We start from the raw sequence: 19,155 nt of genomic DNA, 5'->3' as shown, positions 1-19,155 counted from the left end.
CAATCAAGGCTAGCTCTCTTGCCTCGTGCTATGTTCCATATTTGTGGCAGGTTTGAGTGCGGACCGTCTCCAACTTTTAGATTCCCAATTCTAATTGATCAACCCTCCTTGCATGACATGGATTGTAGGGAGGGCTTCCTCCTAGTGGGTCTTCTTGGGTATAATTCGGGTGAACCTTCTTTGCTAGGACGTGTAGCGATTGGTGGGCAATCATTTATTGACTTTGCAAAATCAACAACAAGAATTTCAAAATTTTAAACACATGTTGGGGTTTGAACTCAAGATCTCTTACTTGCAATCAATACTAGGGCAAGTTGCCCTCGTGTAATAAATATAACTCTTATTTTATAATTCTACTAATGGTTTTTTCTAAAGATTTTCAAATAGAGTTCTAATAAATGAATTGATTTTAATTATTTTATTTTCAAATAAATGAAATTATTTTATTTTTAAATATTATTTAACTAATTATTGATGTTATAAAAACATTATGATAAAGTATTTTTATAATTAAACACATGATATATAAATATAAACTTATAATTAACCATCGATATATTTTTACATTTTTTTATTAAATTTCTTTTTTTAATTTTTCCTTTCATTCGTTCCCTTTTATTTTTTTATTTTTCTTTGTCAATTTGGACAAAGGCTACAAAGGTCACATTCAAAACTTTGAAAGTAAACGAGGGAGAAGTCCACGTTAAAAACATGACGTTAGTCTTGGGCTTCGGGTAGGTTTGGTTTTGCTTATGGGCCTGCATTTCGATTTAAAGAAAGGAGCCCAGTCCACATCAAACACGTGACCACAGTCACGTCATAGACACTACCGCACCCTATACTTCCCCAGATATTTTCAGAATCCACTTCGCAAGTTTGCCTACACTTTTTCCCATTTTTGTCGAGCCCTTCCTTTCCACGTTGGAGATTTATCCACAGCACCATAGAATCGATCGGGACCGTCCAATCATCCAACTCAGTGTCCATGTATACCCAGAAACTTCTGACCATTAGATTCAAATTAGACCCGCAATCATAACCGTCTAATTCAATGGTTGGTGCATAGTCCCTGGTGTCACCTCTGGATTTAAACGGCGCAGAAGCGATCCTACACCGAGCGTTCATGGTGGAGCCTGGACCGTCGGATCAGACAATAAATTCCTCTTTAACCCTAACACCAAGAGAAATTCTCCTCTTCCTCTCCTTCGAATCGAGTCCGAGTCGCAGAAGGCTGGTGTCAAGGTCACGCTCTTCTGCAGCTCGTCTCCAATTTGGGGTTTTACAGAGAGAAACCATCTCTGGAGCGATCGGAGAATCGAGTTAAGCGTGTACGTATCAGGTGATTGATTGTGTTTAGGTTTTCTGATGGTCTGTTTTTTTGGCGAAAAAGGGAGGGAAAGAAATGAAAAGATTTTTTTTTTTGTTTGGATGGTTGATAAAACTGTTTGGTTCAAAGAAGCAAAAATTGTTCAATTGTGTGGCTCAATGGAGTTGAGATTTTCGTTTTTCAGAAACGTATATAGAGATGTGATACGAAATCGTAGTTTGATTTTGTTTGATTTATTTATCTTTCGGATTCTTAGCAATTAGACGATGCGGGTTTGTTTTCTAGGGTTTCGGTTATGCTATTTGTGTTTTATCGACAATGTGCATTTGATGTTCTCCGGGGTTTATGAATTGCTAGTAATTAGCTTCTTTTGTTTCCTTTCGTGTGTAATCTTTTATCTAGGTTTTGCTTCGGCTATATCGGCTGTATATGATGTTTCCAGGGGGGGGTTTTCCCGTTGTTTGAACATCATTCGTTGCTGGTTTCTTAAGTTGGCTTTAGTTTTTTTATCAATCTTGACAGATATGTTAAAACGTTTTCTTCTATGATTTGTTTGGTGACGAACAAATATTTTGGGATTCGAAGAAAATAGTGTTTGAAATTTTATGTTTTGTGTTGCAATTCTTTACCGGAAAACTGACTCCAAAATAACGAAAATCTATTATTACGTCCAGTTGAGGGGCGCCTTTAATTTTCTTTGCACCCAAATGGTGAAAAGTTTGAAATTAAATGATATTGCATTAGGATTTAACATAATGCTGTGTCACAACTTTTGGCTGATTGTAGTTCTGCTTAAATGGATTCTGGATGTTTCATTTGCTGGTTACCTCTTTATATTATGTAATGTTTGTCATTTATATGATTGTAGATGAATCTATTGTATAAATGGATTGAACATCTAGAATTTGCAGTATTAATGTATGCAGTTATATATTATTGTAGATAATTATTCCGAATGGCAACTGCGGAGCCAGCTCCTAGTTCCCTTGGTCCTCGGTATGCTCCCGATGACCCCACTCTTCCAAAACCTTGGAAGGGTTTGATTGATGGAAGCACAGGCCTTTTATACTACTGGAATCCTGAAACCAACATCACCCAGTATGAGAAACCAACTGCTTTGCCTCCACCATTGCCTCCAGGGCCACCTCCTGCTGCTGCAACTCCTAAGCTGGCTCCAATTCCAGCGGCCCGAACAATGCAAACAAATGGTAGTCTAGCTCACCATGGGCAGCAAATGAATCAAGCCCAACAGCAGCAGGGGCAGCAAATGATGCAAACCTCTCAGCAGCAGGGGCAACAAATGAGTCAGTTTCCTCAGCAGCATGGACAACTAATGTCTCAGCAGCAGGGTCCACAAATGGCTCAATCTGTGCAACAACCAGGTCCACAATTTGGACAAGCTTTGCAACAGCAGGGGCAACTAACACCACAGCAACTTGGGCAGCAAATAGTGCAGCATCCAGGGCAGCAAATGCAATCACAGTCACTGCAGCAAATGCCCCAACAGCCAAGTCAGCAATTGCCTCAGCAACTTGGGCCACAAACACCACAGCTGCTTGGGCAGCAAACACCACAACATCCAGGCTCACAAATGGCACAACCACAAGTGCATCAATATGCTCATCAGCAGATGCAATATAATGTATATCAGCAACATGTGCCTCCACCAGGGCAACAAAATTCTCAGCAGCAAACTCAGCATATTGCACAGGGTCCACCATTTCAAAAGCAACAAGAATTCAAGACCGGATTCCCACAGAGGGAAGAAATTGATTTTCACCAAGGAAGCCAAGTTGGATTTTCTCCATCACAAATTCAACAGACTGGCACCTCGTCTGCTCAAAACATGCCAGCTGGAGTCAAGTCTTTTCAGATGCCCCAATCAGGTGGTCAGACGGGTCAGGCTCAGCCGTTCAGTGGTCCTTCGGTCAGTATGCAGCAGCAACATGATCCCAGGTTTCAAAATCAGATGGGTCCAGGAATGATGCACAGTCAGCAGCCTAACATTCCTCCGGCTGGATTAAAGAGGGGATATGATGAAAATCCACGTGGAACAGCTGGTAATGATTATTATTTCAGTGCTAACAAGGAAGTGCCACTTTCAGTTTCGCAGCAGCCCAAGCTTGCGGCAATACCCTCAGCAAGAAATCCTCAGGTATGATTGATTATTTCTAATTTTATGTCATTTTATTTCTTTTCTACTGGCCTACTTGTAAATGGAATGAAAGGGCAACCTTCAGTTTGTCAACCCATATAGTTGGGAGTTGCGTTTCTGATAAAAAAAGAAGAGTGGTGGGGTGGCGCGGTTGCGTGTGGGAATCATAATATTAATTTTTCATGGGAGGAGTAGCAGAATCCATAAAATATAGGTAGTTATGTTTCAATGTTTGCATTATCATACATTGGAATTGTCTTGCATGGAAGGGCATTCCTTAAAGAAAAATGATTTATTTTCTTCATATGCATTCACCTATGACTCTATAAACCTTCTTCCTGTCATTGGCAATAATCTTCTCTGCTTGTTCTTCTTTATCCCTTTTTTCTGTGACATGGGAATGAACCTGTCCAAAGAAAACTAAAGAAAGTGTAGCACACTTGGCAGATGAAGTTTTTCTTTTCTAAAGAAGGATACTTCTATGCTATGCATACAATACATGTTTTGCTTTCTCACTTTTCTCTAATGTTTTGATTTAATTTGTATCTGTTGAAGACATGCCATTGTGTTTCATTCTGAGTGTAGGCTATTGCTGATGATGTTGTTGCTCTTCCCTACCAGGAGATGAGGATGGGTGGTGTCCCAGTTCCGAATGTTCCCCCTGGTCATGCTGGCGGATTGAATGCTGTAGCAGGTCAGGCCATGCATAACATGTACAGCCATGCAACTGGTGGTACAGGATTTTCAAATAATGCTCTGATGAGACCTCCTTCAATGATGATTGGATCTTCAGATATTAGCACTCTCTCGCCAGTTGAAGTTTACTGTCAACAGCATGAAGTTACAGCAACGGTTTGTGTTTTAACTTATTTGAGTTGTTAAGCCTGTGTTTATGGATATAAAAATTGCTGCTAGGTTTAATTTGTATGGTATATAACCTTCCATAGTTGGGTCAGGTTTTTTTTTTCTCATTTCCAAATGAGAACTTTTCTTGGTTAGGAAAAAACGTGTGAAAAATAAGAGAATGAGATGGGTAGTATTTGGGTAGATAAGGAGAATGCGTATTTATTCTTTTTCATGGGAAACTATTTTGGTTGTCTTTTTTGGTGATTAATTTAAGAAGCACGTTGTTTTTAATCACTGTTAATTCTGCTTTTATATTTTTGGCTCTGTAGTGTTTTTGGTTTGTTATGAATTGATTATGACTAATTTTTTAATTAAATTCCATAGGGTGAAAATGTGCCTCCACCTTTAATGACCTTTGAAGCAACTGGTTTCCCTCCAGAGATATTGAGAGAGGTAAGTTCAACTTGGACTGCGATTAATTTTTCTGTGCTGGGGGATAGGTAACCAAACATTTGGATCCATTCCATTCCTTTTTCATGCCATTGGTTTTCATTTTCCTTTTTTCCTTTTTTCTTTTTCTAGTTACTTTTGAGCTTATCAGTTCTCACTTGTCGCAGGTGCGATATCTGCTCCAGAAGGAGGAGCATATGTCGTACGCTGCACTGCTGTTTGCACACATACATGCGCAACAACTATTCTGACTTTTGGAGGCTGCAAAATGGACAGTTGGAGCCTTTTCTTGAGCATCTTCTAGAAGGGTGGTTGCCCCTTCATCCAAATCACACCTGATGTGACTGGGATTTCTTGCTTATGGGCTCTGCCTGTTGTGTCTTAATTGCCCTTTTTGTTGCCTCGAGTTGCTTCAGTAAGCAACCATATACCCATGGGTTTTTTGAGCTATTTTTTTCTTGGACTATATTTGATTCGATGTAGGCTTATATTACATTTTTCTCGAATCTACTCTCAATGATGGATGGGAATTTCTACCTGATCTGCTTGATTCTCTTGCATGTCATTATCTATATGTAATTTTTATTTTGTTTCAGATATATTCGGCTGGTTTCTCTTCTCCTACACCAATTCAGGCACAGACATGGCCAATTGCACTACAGGGTAGGGACATTGTGGCAATTGCCAAAACAGGTTCTGGGAAAACATTGGGCTATCTGATCCCTGCCTTCATTCTTCTTAGAAGGCGCCGTAATAATGTACAGAATGGCCCAACTGTGATGGTTTTGGCTCCAACCCGAGAGCTTGCCACACAAATACAAGACGAGACCATCAAGTTTGGCCGATCTTCTAGGGTCTCTTGCGCGGTATGTCATATTAGCTATTTCCTCTCTGGCCATTATCAAATTATTCTAGTTTCTATGCATTTAAATACTGTTTCATCCTATGACCCAACTACTTGTTTTAGTGCTTGTATGGTGGAACTTCAAGGAACGCTCAGCTAAAAGAACTAGATCGAGGAGCAGATGTTGTTGTGGCAACTCCTGGTCGGCTCAATGATATCCTTGAATCGAAAAAGATTGACCTTGGGCAAATTTCACTCCTTGTGCTTGATGAAGCAGATCGAATGTTGGATATGGGTTTTGAACCTCAAATCCGTAAGATTGTTAATGAGATACCTCCACGCAGGCAAACTCTTATGTATACTGCAACCTGGCCCAAAGAAGTGAGAAAAATAGCAGGTGATCTTCTTGTTAATCCTGTTCAAGTGAACATTGGCAGTGTTGATGAACTTGCTGCGAACAAGGCTATCACACAGGTAAACTTTTACTTACTACTTTTGTTATTGTCTAAAAGATGCAATAGATTGATTGGCGATTGATTAAGTATAATTTTATCATAAAGCTGAAGGGAGTTATGTTGAACTGGAGTGTGAGCCATGTTGTCATTTGTTCTTTTTTTCTCCCTTAATGAGCATCAAAACTGAATAACAGCTCTTTAATACTTTTTTATTTTATTACTGTTTAAGACTCAAATACATGCACTTGAGTAAATTCTGAAAACTAATGGCAGTGCTTTTGTCAACCCAGATTATCATTGTCTCTGGGAGATGGAACAAGCTTTAATTGAAACGCTGATATCGGTGCTATAATTTATTGTAACTTGTTTTGTGTCGTAACTTATTTTGTATAGTCAACCTCTATTTCAATGCAAATATGATGGTTTCTGGTGTGCATAAAAGGCCAGTTTGATTGAGTTGACGGACTGAAGAAAATCAGTGCAGTAATCAACAACATCTAGCTCCATTTTTCTTGTGAACTCTTTCTTGAAAGAGGCTTGGAGTTTGGTTAGATAGAGCATATTTGTAGATTGGTAGATTGGTAGTATCTCTTTCTTGAATGAGCTGGGGTGGAGTCGGGTCCATGAGCAGTATTCTTGTATGTTATGAATTGGAGGAAAAAGCAGCACATAGAAAAACCTTTGAAAGGTTTAGATAGGATTCCAATGATGATTGTTGATGATTAAGGGCAAGTCAATTTTGCATTACCATAATATTTGCATGGGGTGGAGTTGGGTCCATGACCAGTATTCTTGTATGTGATGAATTGGAGGAAAAAGCAGCACATAGAAAAACCTTTCAAAGGTTTAGATAGGACTCCAATGGTAATTGTTGATGATTAATGGCAAGTCAACTTTGCATTACCATAATATTTGCTTTGCATGCTCCTTGGAGTTCTTATAGTTTCAAATCCCATGCATATAGAAATCTTTGTGTATTGTTTTGTTTAAAACGATGTCATTTGATTCAAACTATTAGCATTTGACATGAATCACTGATTTGATCATTCAATTCTGAGGCAGAGATTTTAAAGACTGGTTATTTTTAACTATTTTTGAGTCGTGAATTCTCTTAAAAAGGATATAATAACCTGTGACTTTTCTGTTCCCTCTTGACATTTAACATTGTCCAGTAGCCATTCAATCTTGAAATATTCTGCACATTGTGCATATCACTCTGCATCTTCTATATTTGCACTATTTTTTCTCCAACTATTTACAAAGTAAGAATTTTGCATGAACCTGCAGTATGTTGAAGTAGTTTCACCACCGGAAAAGCAGAGGCGCTTGGAACAGATACTTAGATCCCAAGAACGGGGTTCTAAGGTCATCATCTTCTGTTCCACAAAGAAGTTGTGCGACCAGCTTGCACGTAGCATTGGACGTAACTTTGGGGCTGCTGTAATTCATGGAGACAAGTCTCAGGTGGAGAGAGACTGGGTTCTGAATCAGTTCCGCAGTGGAAAGTCCCCAATCTTAGTTGCCACTGATGTTGCTGCCCGGGGACTTGACATAAAAGACATAAGGTCTGTTCTATGCACTTTATTCCCCTCTACCGAACTGGCAGAAAATATTAAATGAGAAGGCAACAAGATTCAGCGTTTGGGGATAAAGATCTCAAACCTTATTTGTTAACTGCCTTTTATGTAGTTTCTTTGCAAATTTCACATCATTATATATGCTATTATTGATTTTGTTGGGATTCCCTTTGTCTCATTATCTTGGGGTTTCCATGCCTCAGGGTCGTAATCAACTATGATTTCCCAACTGGAATTGAAGATTACGTCCACCGAATCGGACGAACCGGGAGGGCTGGTGCAACAGGAGTATCATACACATTTTTCTCTGAACAGGACTGCAAATATGCTGCTGATCTGATTAAAGTTCTGGAGGGGGCTAACCAGCGTGTGCCTCCCGAAGTGCGAGATATGGCTTTGCGCAGTGGGCCTGGTTTTGGCAAAGATCGCGGTGGGGTGAACCGTTTTGATTCTGGTGGTGGTGGTGGGCGTTGGGATTCTGGTGGCCGTGGCAGTGGCATGAGGGATGGAGGCTTTGGTGGCCGTGGCAGTGGCATGAGGGATGGAGGCTTTGGGGGCCGTGGAGGCATGAGGGATGGAGGCTTTGGAGGCCGTGGTGGGATGAGGGACGGTGCTGTTGGTGGACACAGTGGAAGAAATGATTTCTTTTCTGGCCGTGGAAACAGGGGGCGTGGATTTGGTGGTCCTGGTGGTGGTAATGTTGGATGGGGCCGGAATGAACGTGGCTTACATGACCGCTATAGCAATATGGATGGACGTGGACGTGGCCGTGGCCGGGGGCGGTTTGATAATAGAAGAGATGTTGCAGATAGGAGTAGAGGCCGAAGTTACAGTTCTAGCCCTGAAAAGGTTCGTACATGGGGTTATAGCAGAAGCAGTAGCCGTAGCCGAAGTCGAAGCAGGAGCAGGAGCCGAAGCTGGTCCCGCAGCCGTAGCCGCAGTCCTAGACGGAGTCACAGCCGTAGCCGCAGTCCCAGAGGCAGCCGCAGCCCTGGACGTAGCCGCAGTCGCAGTCGAAGCCAAGGTTATGACAGATATGAGAGGTCACATGACCGACATTTTGATCAGAAGGACCTTACACAGCCTGAAGCCCAGGTTCCTCCTGAATCAACGATGTCTCCCATGTCACCAGGCACTCAGGCATTTCCACCACAGGAATTTCCAGGAGGTGACCTTGACGCACATCCCCCAGTAGTAGAAACTACTGAGCAAGGGCATCCACTAACTGGAGATGAATCTTTCCATCATCCAGCACCCGAACCCTAAGGTGTGATACTGATCTTACCATTTTCCCCAGACAGTGTCCACTTTCCATATATTCAATGGTATTCTTCACTTGCACTTATATGAAGACAGGGTTCATGTGGCGATAATATTTATAAAGTTGCGGGTGTGTCTGAAGGTACATTACAGCTGGAATATGGAGTCAAGCAGGTCAAATTGCTGCTGTTGTGTGAGGGTAAGACATATTTTGGATGATTGGGGATAATTTCTGAAGGTTGGACTTTGGACCTTAGGTTAGCTTGGAAACTCTTTGTTTTTTTTTTTTTTTTTTCCCTTTTTCACAAATAGAGGACCTTTTTCTGTATTCATCTGGTGGTGGTTGGAATTGAGACTGGGATGGGTAATCATGGTGATTTTAGTTACTGGTTTCTTGCGCAGAATTGTGTTAATGGATATAATGCTGCCTCTTGACTCCCTTAATGTGCTCATATTCTCTTGACAATATCATCATGAATTTTTTACATATTTTTTAAAGAGATAATTCTGAATCTCATTCTTCTGTTTGACTAGTAGATATAGTAAATTTTGAATATAGTGTGCTGTTTGTTGTTATTATTATTGTTTTTCCATTATGCTATTAAGCATATTAATTAGCAGTTAGTGATTCAGTGCCTGGTCCAGCTCTTAGCTGATCTCCCTGGCTAGATCCTGTATCCTTTTACCTAATCCAACGCATTGCTTCATCTGGATTTCTTCAAAGCCAAAGGAATCCAGAACTGTAGATGATTTCAGTCTATATGACTTCATTGGTTCCAGCAACCAAATTATTATACATAGGCAGCCAGCTTTTCTATCATTTTATTTGATTCCTCTCATCTTGGTTCATTGCCTTATTCGAATTGTTATCTCTAGGGTTGGATTTTTTCTGATTCCTCCCATCTTCAAAAACTCTTTTTCACTTCTTGGGTCTATCTTAGGTTGATTTTTCTTGATTCCCATTGATCTGAAACAAGTTAGACTGGCTATATTCTGGCCAAATTGCTATTGAGAATTGTGATTCCAGCTGGAATCAGCATTCTCCAACTTTATTCTGGTTATAATTATTAACACCCATTATGGTTAGAATATAGCATTTGAACTTTTGTGTGTTTCAACCATGAAATCATGGCTGTAGGCTTTGAACCCTCTCTCTCTCTCTCTCTCTCTCTCTCTCTCTCTCGTTTCTTTTTGTTTTGTTTTTTTTTTTTTTTTTTTTTTAATTAGAAAATCTCATTTTGGTAATACGGACCAGTAAAATTCGCATATTTATTATAACTCTCGAATTAATGATAACGCCCTTGTAGATGCAAGTTTATCTTTTCTTTTCTTTTGTTTTTTTTCCCAATTCTAAAAATCACAACTCTTCTGGAAAGGAAAGCACTATCTGGAACACTGTTGAGTTGATTTGTAGGATGATTATATGCAGTTTGATTTTTCAGGGAGAAAGGTCAACAAGTTAAGACATGGCTTAACAAACACATGATAATTGGAGTGAGGGGAAAGATATTCTGGTTTTAAAAGTTAAGAGAGGGGAACACAATTCTTTTCTTAAAAAAAAGAAAAGGGCTTTGCAGAATCTTAAGAAGAAAAGCAAAAAAATTAACCACCACTTCTTCTTTGCCTCTTTCCACACTTTGTTCTTCTCTCTTCCCCTCTCGGTCTTATCCTAACTGCTAGTATCCTCTTTTCTCTTTTCTCCTTTTTCTCTCTTTTGAAAGGGTGCTACTTAATGCGCTTTCATCTCATGCCTGTTTTTTTTTTTAACCTTTACTTTCTGACTCTTTTATTGGAATGCCTTCTTCCTTGTCGCATGATTCCCATCTTCCAATCTTATTTTCATTAAGATGGTTAGAAAATGTTTATGCAAGAATGCCTTAGTTGATTAGGAACATGTGCACTATTCTTTTTTTGTACAGGAGAAATTATGGTAATCTGTCAAGATTTTCTCTTTTACTCGGTGTATAATGTCACTTTGCTTAAAATTATAACTTAGAACTCAGATTGGGTTTCCTCATATGTCAATCGGTTTTAGTAAAACTAAAGCGATGTTTGTTTTTTGATTGAATAGAAAAAAACAAACATCACTTTAGTTTTACTAAAGAAAAAAACAAACATCACTTTAGTTTTACTAAAACCGATTGACATATGAGGAAACCCAATCTGAGTTTAAAAGTAACTCATTAACATCAATTAATATAATTAAACTAAATTTATTGATAATAAGCTTATTTTAGTTATCAATAAGTTATTTCTAGTTGATTTTGGCTTTTTTTATTCAGTCAAAAAACAAAAATGTTTCAGCAAGTGTTTTTTCTCAAATGCCAAGCAAAATAAATACTTTTCCTTTTTCTCTAAAGGGTTTGCTCTTCTTTCTCGTATCAATCCAATGGAAGGTTCCCACTAGTTTCACCTGCATGACATTAACATGTGGTTGATAGAGATTGGCCTCCAAGGCTCCAACTCATTTGGCATCATCCTTCATGTTGTTTTCATCAAATAATCAAATAGTATTGATTAGCATTTGATTAGATTCTTTCTAATGAAGACAACTACATTTTGTTTTTCATGTAACCTGAGAAATTTTCAATCAAAGCCAATCCTCTTTTGCATTAATGCTTTAGTAATAGAATATTCTCAGGGAGGCTCTTCAACATATTGTCAATCATAAGCATAGTCTGATTTAAAATTGCCTTTATAATATATCCCACTTTAAATTCACCTTTATATTATTTTCAAATTGCATCTTGACTTTTACAAACCCCTTCAATTGATGATAGAAACTTTTTTCTTTTTCCTATGCTCTACACCTCAATTTTATTTTATGAAAATTTTAAGTTAATATCATCAATGAATATAATTTTGACAACATTACTTAATTTCATACTATTGATAGTACGGATAGTAATTTTAAGAAATGTTTTTTTAGTTTTTTTAATATTTAAATTTTTTATCTTTCAAGTATTATAATGATAAAAAAACATTTTTTAAAATCACTGTCAAATATATTATTATTATGATTAAAATAATTAAATTTATTTATTTTTATTTTTTAAAATATTGTTTAGAATAATCATAAAAAGCGCACAAGGACAAAATACTTATATGCCACAAGGTTCTAGTATCAATATACCTACCATATACTTAGATATTAAAAAAAATATATAAATGTGATCATTTATCAAATTATCATGTTATATAAGAAATATATATATATATATATATATCCAATTAATGGTGAGTTTTTATTAAGTTTGTGCTTATGTTATTGAAAAATTTTTAATAACCCTATTTTTAAGGTTATGTTTAGTTATTATAAAGTATTAAAAAAAGAAAAAAATTTATCACATTTGATTGTCATATAAAAAATATTAAAGAAAATAAAATATAATTAAGATTAATTTTCTCGATTTTTTGGAGATTAAATATATTTTAAGGTTTTCAAGATTTTGATATTGATAATTCAAAATTATAAATGTATGCGAATGATGCTATCATGATTTTCCAATATTTTCTAAGAATCCATATGTGAAAGCATATTCAAAAATCTGACCGGTGGACGAAATACTAAAAAAAATAATATAAGAGAATTATGAGATATGGACATTTCGATTGAAAATTCATATAGCAAATTTTTTTTTTCCTTCGATAAAGCATCTTTCCAAACATGGGGTGAATCAAAACAGGCCATGATCACCCCATTTGTCAACTTCCAGAAACGGCTTTGTAACTCAACGACGTCGTTTTATCTGTACCCCATTTTTCGTCGCCACAAGAAAAGTCAAAAAGAAAAAGAAAAAACCACAAATGGCAGCCTGGACATTCCCGTAGCCTTTCGGGGGTACTTTCGTCATTTGATTTGAACATATAAACTTCCCCAAAACGCTTCGTATTGGGCTTGGAATCTCGCTCTTCCTCTCTCTCTCTCGCGTCTCTCCGTTTTTCTTACCAAAACCCCTCCTTTTCCCAAAGCGCTCTCTCTGTCTGTTCCTTAGGGTTAGGGTTTCTCAAGCGCGTGTCTTCTCCTCCGCAACCATGTTCCCCAAAACCCCCTCTCCTATCTCCAAACTCTCCATTGTCAATCTCCAGCAGCTCTCTAGGTCAACCATGGCCTGAATCAGGCTCCTCCGGTAATTTCCTACACTCCACTTTCCAGCAATTTACCCCTCCTTTTTTTTTTTTTTTTTCAATGAATTGATGTAAAGTGTGTTGTTCTCAATACTTTCATTTCCAGCTAGGGTTTGTTTCAGTTCCTTTGGGTGATTTTTTTTTTCTTCTTATTGTGAGTTTTGGGTGGTAAATACTGATTCGGAGATTCGTGGGCGCTGTTTTTATTGAACAGTGCGTTTTGTCCTTTGCCTTTGTTGTTTTTTGCATTCTGGTTCGCAATTCTGGTGAGAATTATGGCTTTTCTGCTGTTTTGATTCTAGAGTCGAATTTCAGGGCTGAAGGTCTGGTTGTGGAAATGATTTTACGGTTTTTCTGTATCGTACCAATGCTTGGATTTTTAGGGGTATAGATTGCTTACCTAGTTGTTTAAAGGAATGATATGGTTCTACCCTTTTAGTAAATATTTTGCTAGATTATTCCGTTTTTTATTGTGTTTTTTGACTTAGGGTTTGTTTTTCCTTCATGTTATGTTATGTTTTTGCTTGGTTGAAGATGGGTTGTTGAAATATCTGCGGTTTTGTAGCTATTGTTTGGATTAAAATCCAGGCCATGATGTGTGTTTTGTGAAACATATATCCTCTCTTGCCGATAATTCATGACTGGTATGTGGAACTAATTACGTGAAGTTATGCTTGTTTGAATGGTTATGGATCTCAGTCCTTAATTACCTTCTCCCAGCAAAGTTCATCTATTACAGTTTTTTGAAAAGAGTACAGTTTTAAAATATACTTGCATCTAAAAAAAGGTGCAGTTTTCCTCTATAACTTTTGTTAAAAAAATACGTTGTTTGTTGTTATTTGGGGAATTGTAAAACTGTTTACAATATTCATTATGCCTTCTTTTGTTGATATGCATTTTCTCTTAGTTTTGCTTGAGCATTTCATGGGTCTCAGTTTGCTTGTTGTGTGGCTTGCAATATGTTTGAAATTCTTCTTCTTTTTATTTTTTACAACTCTTCTGCTTTATGCATGCAGCCTTTTTTCCCCTTATGTGAAATTTATATTTTGTCTGATTAGTTTATATTGAAGTGCAGAGCATGCTTATATTAATCCCCTTTATTTCTACAGTGGTGGCAGTTTTGGAATGGAAATGTATGTTTCTGAAAATGGAAATGCAGAAACTTATCTGGTAATTTCTTTGTAACTGCTTGATGGCAACGTCAATGAAAACTGAACCTTGTTCAAACAGTTTAGAGAAGCCGAGTGTATATTCTGTATTCGCATTTTTTGTTTATTGTAACATACTCAGTTACATCTCCATGTCTTGGCTTTCAGATTCAAGGTACAGAGTCAAACCCACTTTTAACAACGCAACTTGTTGAACAAATTCAAGCTATGTATAACGAGGGAACCCCAGAGTTTGTTGTTGATCAGAACTTGTATTATCCTACTGCCACCAACTATGGGTATTACTGTACAGGTAAACTGGTAGTTCCATTTCTGTGTAGATAATGCTGAGCTTTTTCGAGTCCCATTGTTCCCTCATTGTATTGATTGTGGCTTGTTCAGGATTTGAATCACCCGGTGAATGGGATGACCACCATAGGATTTTTGGTCTGGATGGTCCAGATATCCAGTACTCGGTAAGTTAAATATGTCATTTATTTTCATTTGCTAACTCTCTTAAATACAAGTTTGATGTTTCTTTTAGTTGATCATTTGTGATTGTTCGTAATGTCCACCTTCTTCTTGCTTCAGGGTGCGCAAACTGATAGTTTGCCTTATGTATATTATACACCTAGCTATGGATATGCACAGTCACCATACAACCCATACAATCCTTACATACCTGGTGCCATGATAGGAGTTGATGCCCCATTTGTTGGGACGCAACAATATTACACAATGCCTCCTTATCAAAACCCCGTCTCTTCACCTGCTTATATCCCCATTGTTGTTCAATCTAGACCAGATATCATTCCAAATAGTTCACCTGATCCCTTGTTAGATACTGGTTTAGCTGCTGCTAATAGGCCTGATGGACGAGGTCGAAAACATAATCTTTCTTCAGCATCTGCAGCCTTTACCATGCCTTCTCAAAGACCTGCTTCAAATCAAACACATTCCTTTACCAGGGTATCAGATGTGCCAAGAGCTATTGCCGGATCAAGTAAGCAGCCTGTGACACATGGAAGTGTTACTTCCGGTAGTTTTCCAGGTCCAGCGTCATCGCATGCCCTCCAGGTATTATTAAGATTAACTTTTAGCATGTTCTTTTATTTTTTTGCTTGAGAAAATTTTTGGAGAATTGTACCATTTGTTAATTTACAATGCTATTTTTGTTATCCTTGCGATGATGTTTGTAAAAAGACTGTTAGACCTTTTCAACAAGTGGAATAAGATTTTATGATTATTGAAGTTTATGTTGTTCATATTAAATAAAATATTTATTTTTCAGTAATTGTGTTCATGACTAAGCAATTTATCTTCAGGCAAGAATATTCTTCCTTTATCTTGAGGTACACCTGCAATGGAGCAGCCAATGCACTATTGAAGATGTTTTCTCCAAAGCACTAGCATCTACTCATTGTGTTCTTTTATGTTTTCATAAAGATATAAAAAGATGGTTTTCATAGAGGTGTCTAATGGTTGAGTTGGGGCGTACATGTTGGATTTCTCAAAAATATATAAGACGGTATCTGGTTGGTTGGCATGTATTCCTATTTCTGATTCATATCACGTGTGTGCAGGGTAGAAGTACGCCTGACTCAATTCAGGCTATGGATAATGTTCCACATGGAAGGGTTCTGCCTCATCACAACCAATTAAAACTTGCTATCCCTTCTGGTAATGGCATGTCTGACTTTGGATCTAATGCTCAACTCCGAGCCCCCATGGATAAGTTTCGTCCAAAGTTTAATTATGGCAGAGCTCAGAATGATGCAAATGGAAGCCAAGATGGGCTGAGTGAACAGAATCGTGGCCCTAGAATCAACAGATCGGAAAATCAGTTGGCTGTTAAAGCTTACACAACTAAGGCAGGAGATACTAATGCACAAGGAAACATCATTATCTATACTGATCAGTACAACAAGGATGACTTCCCAGTTGACTATGTGGATGCAAAGTTCTTTGTGATCAAATCATACAGTGAGGATGATGTACACAAAAGCATTAAATATAATGTGTGGTCATCTACACCCAATGGGAACAAGAAGCTGGAAAATGCTTATGAAGATGCACAGAGGATAGCTCTGGGGAAACGGAGGGGCTGTCCTATTTTTCTGTTCTTCTCTGTGAGTTTTGTCCTCTCTCCTCTCCTAGTTGGCTATGGACCATAACACTTATTTGATTTTTGCAGCTCTATATTTTGTGCTTCTTGGTTGTATGATTTCAGCAACGGCCCTGCTTATGTGAAAATTTCTTCATACAGGTCAATGCAAGCGGCCAATTCTGTGGTGTTGCAGAGATGATTGGCCCTGTTGATTTCCATAAGGATATGGACTTCTGGCAGCAAGATAAGTGGAGTGGAAGCTTCCCTGTCAAGTGGCACATTATAAAGGATGTACCAAATACCAACTTTAGGCACATCATACTAGAGAACAATGAGAATAAGCCAGTGACTAATAGTAGAGACACTCAAGAGGTACATTTAGCCTTTCTGTTTAAATTGTTGCTTGCATTTCTTTTCAGAAGTTAAATATTGTAGTCTATCTTGCACCTGTAGCATCTTATTTCATATCAATTGTATGGCATGCCTACTGCAATTTGCCTCTCCTCATCACATCTACAACTTCTATTGCTTCACATTTACGAACAAGAATGTTAATTTGGACAGGGTTAGGCTTGCCTAGGTGATAAAAAATTGTTTTAGGGACTGGTTTTGGTTTGTATTGTTGTAGTTATACCAGCTTTCTTGAAATATGACCTTACATGTGGCTATTTGTTTCTTAAATCCTAATTTTTCTGCAGATAAGATTTAAGCAAGGCCTGGAAATGTTGAAAATATTCAAAAATCACACAACGAAGACATCTTTACTTGATGACTTTATGTATTATGAAAACCGACAGAGGATCATGCAAGATGAGAAAACCAGGCTGCTTATTAAAAGCTATGAAAGCCCATTCTTTGTACCTCCATTAGACCCCCCTCGGAAGCTAAATTTTGTGATTGACCTGCCCCCAAGTGAAGAGAAGATGACCAAGCAGACTGATGTGAGAAGTTTAGAGAAGCCTGTGGCTACTTCCACTGCCACTGATCAGGTATCCCTAAAGTCTGATGACATAAATCGGAGTAGTATGAATGAAAAGTGCAGTACAGCTGAAACAAAGGATGATACCGTATCTACCTTAAAAATTGGTTCGCTCACCATCAACCCAAAGCAAGTGGAATCAATACCAACAATGGCTGCTGCTCCTCCCACTCCTGCCGGTACAGTAGTGGGCACTGAATCAGTTGATGTTGTCACAGTGGGTTCAATGCCAGTCAAAGTTAATGGTTTTGCTGAGTCTCCTGGTTTGTTCACCTTTGGGACTATTCCACTTGATCCTAGAACATTGCAGCTTGAAAAGGGTGTCCTCTTTGGTAAAAATGGGCCCCCACGTTAATGAAGCAGGCATTTTACCTTTGATTTGATACTCATCTGGGAGCTGTTTTGTGTTGGAGCAACTATTACATGGTAGTATATCGGCATAGGCGCAAAGGCACATATCAAGTCCTACTGTCAAGCTGAGGGTTTCATATACTCAGTCCTTTGTTACAGCCAGTAATTTGAAACTATTAGGGTGGCTGCTGTTGTTCCTTTTTTTTTTTCCTTTTTCTTTTTTCCCTATCTTATTGCTCCCCCTTCATGTTTCCTTCGATTGCTGCAGTTGTTTTGATCCACACTAAATACTAATATCTTGGGTTTACTTTTCTTTTCTTTTTCTCTTTTGGGGAGCACCTGTCTTGTTGGCTGAAATTAATTGAGAAATCAGAGTATAAACTTTCATTTTCCATTTATCATGTTCCCTTTTTGATCTACAGATTCAAGAAAGCACATGATTTGTCTGTGAATTGTGCCACTTTCCAATCTTTCAATTTTTGTATGTTTCTTCTGAATGGATCATTGGGTGGTTATATACTTTGTGGGGATCATGTAAGCCCCCCTTCAAAATGCTTGAAACACACTTCTTAAAAATCAAATTTATATTTCTTTTTTATTCTTTACGTTAATTTCATTGACACCTTTGTATTTAATGCAAATATATTTATTTTTATTATTTGGGGTCAATTTCTTAGATATCTCACTATTCATTGTAAATGCATTAAGACATAATTGGTTTCAAATTTTGTCAATTAGCATCTTATATAATTTTTTTTATTCATATATATTTTAAAAAGATTTTAAGATGTGTTTAACAATGTGAGTTTAATAATCCTTTAAAAAATAAAATTTATTCACAAAATAAATAAAATCTTATAAATAGAATAAATTTCTCGGGCATTAATCGATGAAATTTTAAATTAAAAAAACTAAAGGGATCTAACTAAAATTAACTTTTATTCTTTACTATTATTTTTCTCTTTCTCTCCTAACCATTTTATTTGGTTTTTAATTTTGATAAACTTATTTCGTTAGTAATTTTGGCCTAAAATTTACATGTTAGACTTATTAGTGTTAACGAGGTCTTCATTGTCAAATCGTATCACGTTATCATTATTTTTTCAAATTATTATTATATTTAGGATAATATCTTATTTTTGGCTTTATTTAAAAGTTGAAATTGAAATTGAAGTTATCAGATTGAGACAATACTGATATCATGAAAGTTTTATATTGAATTTGAATAAAAGTTTAATTAAACTCCATATTTAAAAGAAATGATATTGATATATAAAAGTTTTATTTCACAAGGCATAATTTTTGGACTTTGAAAAAAAACCAATATTCATATTCTAAAAAATTTATTAAATGTGAAATAATATGTCTACTTAGAGAAAAATAATTCTTATTCAACCTAAACAAATATAAGCTTATGATAAGACCCGACAAACTCGATGCAAACGGAGCTTAAAAAATTTTGAAAGAACCATACCAAATTCAGATAGTGCGTTTGTACAATCAACCCACTAACAGCCAAAATTATCAT

At 37.2% G+C, this 19,155-nt stretch overlaps 2 protein-coding genes across 11 annotated transcripts; both read left to right on the top strand.

Annotated features, from left to right (window-relative positions):
* Window positions 1-1,098: 1,098 nt before the first annotated feature.
* Window positions 1,099-9,431, top strand: LOC100252874 (DEAD-box ATP-dependent RNA helicase 46). 8 transcript variants are annotated; one of them, XM_010651356.2, is made up of 9 exons: window positions 1,113-1,328; window positions 2,270-3,482; window positions 4,068-4,334; window positions 4,713-4,781; window positions 5,375-5,644; window positions 5,746-6,096; window positions 7,365-7,642; window positions 7,858-8,921; window positions 9,011-9,431. In XM_010651356.2, exons 2-8 carry the CDS (start codon window positions 2,283-2,285, stop codon window positions 8,918-8,920), a joined length of 3,498 nt encoding a protein of 1,165 aa, XP_010649658.1. In that variant the 5' UTR covers window positions 1,113-1,328; window positions 2,270-2,282; the 3' UTR covers window position 8,921; window positions 9,011-9,431. The 8 variants fall into 8 exon arrangements, with proteins under 8 accessions (XP_010649659.1, XP_059592723.1, XP_019075595.1 ...); XM_059736739.1 differs by having other exon boundaries at window positions 1,113-1,339; window positions 9,057-9,431; XM_059736741.1 differs by having other exon boundaries at window positions 1,114-1,328; window positions 4,104-4,334; window positions 9,057-9,431.
* Window positions 9,432-12,674: 3,243 nt separating this feature from the next.
* On the top strand, window positions 12,675-18,023 carry LOC100854837 (YTH domain-containing protein ECT4). Of its 3 annotated transcripts, none has more exons than XM_003631937.4 (8): window positions 12,675-13,044; window positions 14,152-14,212; window positions 14,359-14,503; window positions 14,593-14,666; window positions 14,782-15,267; window positions 15,774-16,319; window positions 16,457-16,669; window positions 16,996-18,023. In XM_003631937.4, the coding sequence occupies exons 2-8, from the start codon at window positions 14,168-14,170 to the stop codon at window positions 17,629-17,631; spliced, it is 2,145 nt and encodes a 714-aa protein (XP_003631985.1). In that variant the 5' UTR covers window positions 12,675-13,044; window positions 14,152-14,167; the 3' UTR covers window positions 17,632-18,023. The 3 variants fall into 3 exon arrangements, with proteins under 3 accessions (XP_003631985.1, XP_010649654.1, XP_010649656.1); XM_010651352.3 differs by having other exon boundaries at window positions 12,802-13,044; window positions 14,118-14,212; XM_010651354.3 differs by lacking the exon at window positions 14,152-14,212 and having other exon boundaries at window positions 12,802-13,044.
* Window positions 18,024-19,155: the final 1,132 nt, after the last annotated feature.

The sequence above is a fragment of the Vitis vinifera genome, chromosome 5 (genome assembly GCF_030704535.1).
Source record: "Vitis vinifera cultivar Pinot Noir 40024 chromosome 5, ASM3070453v1".
NCBI classification, from domain to species: Eukaryota; Viridiplantae; Streptophyta; class Magnoliopsida; order Vitales; family Vitaceae; genus Vitis; species Vitis vinifera.
This window is presented reverse-complemented; position numbering and strand designations above follow the sequence as displayed.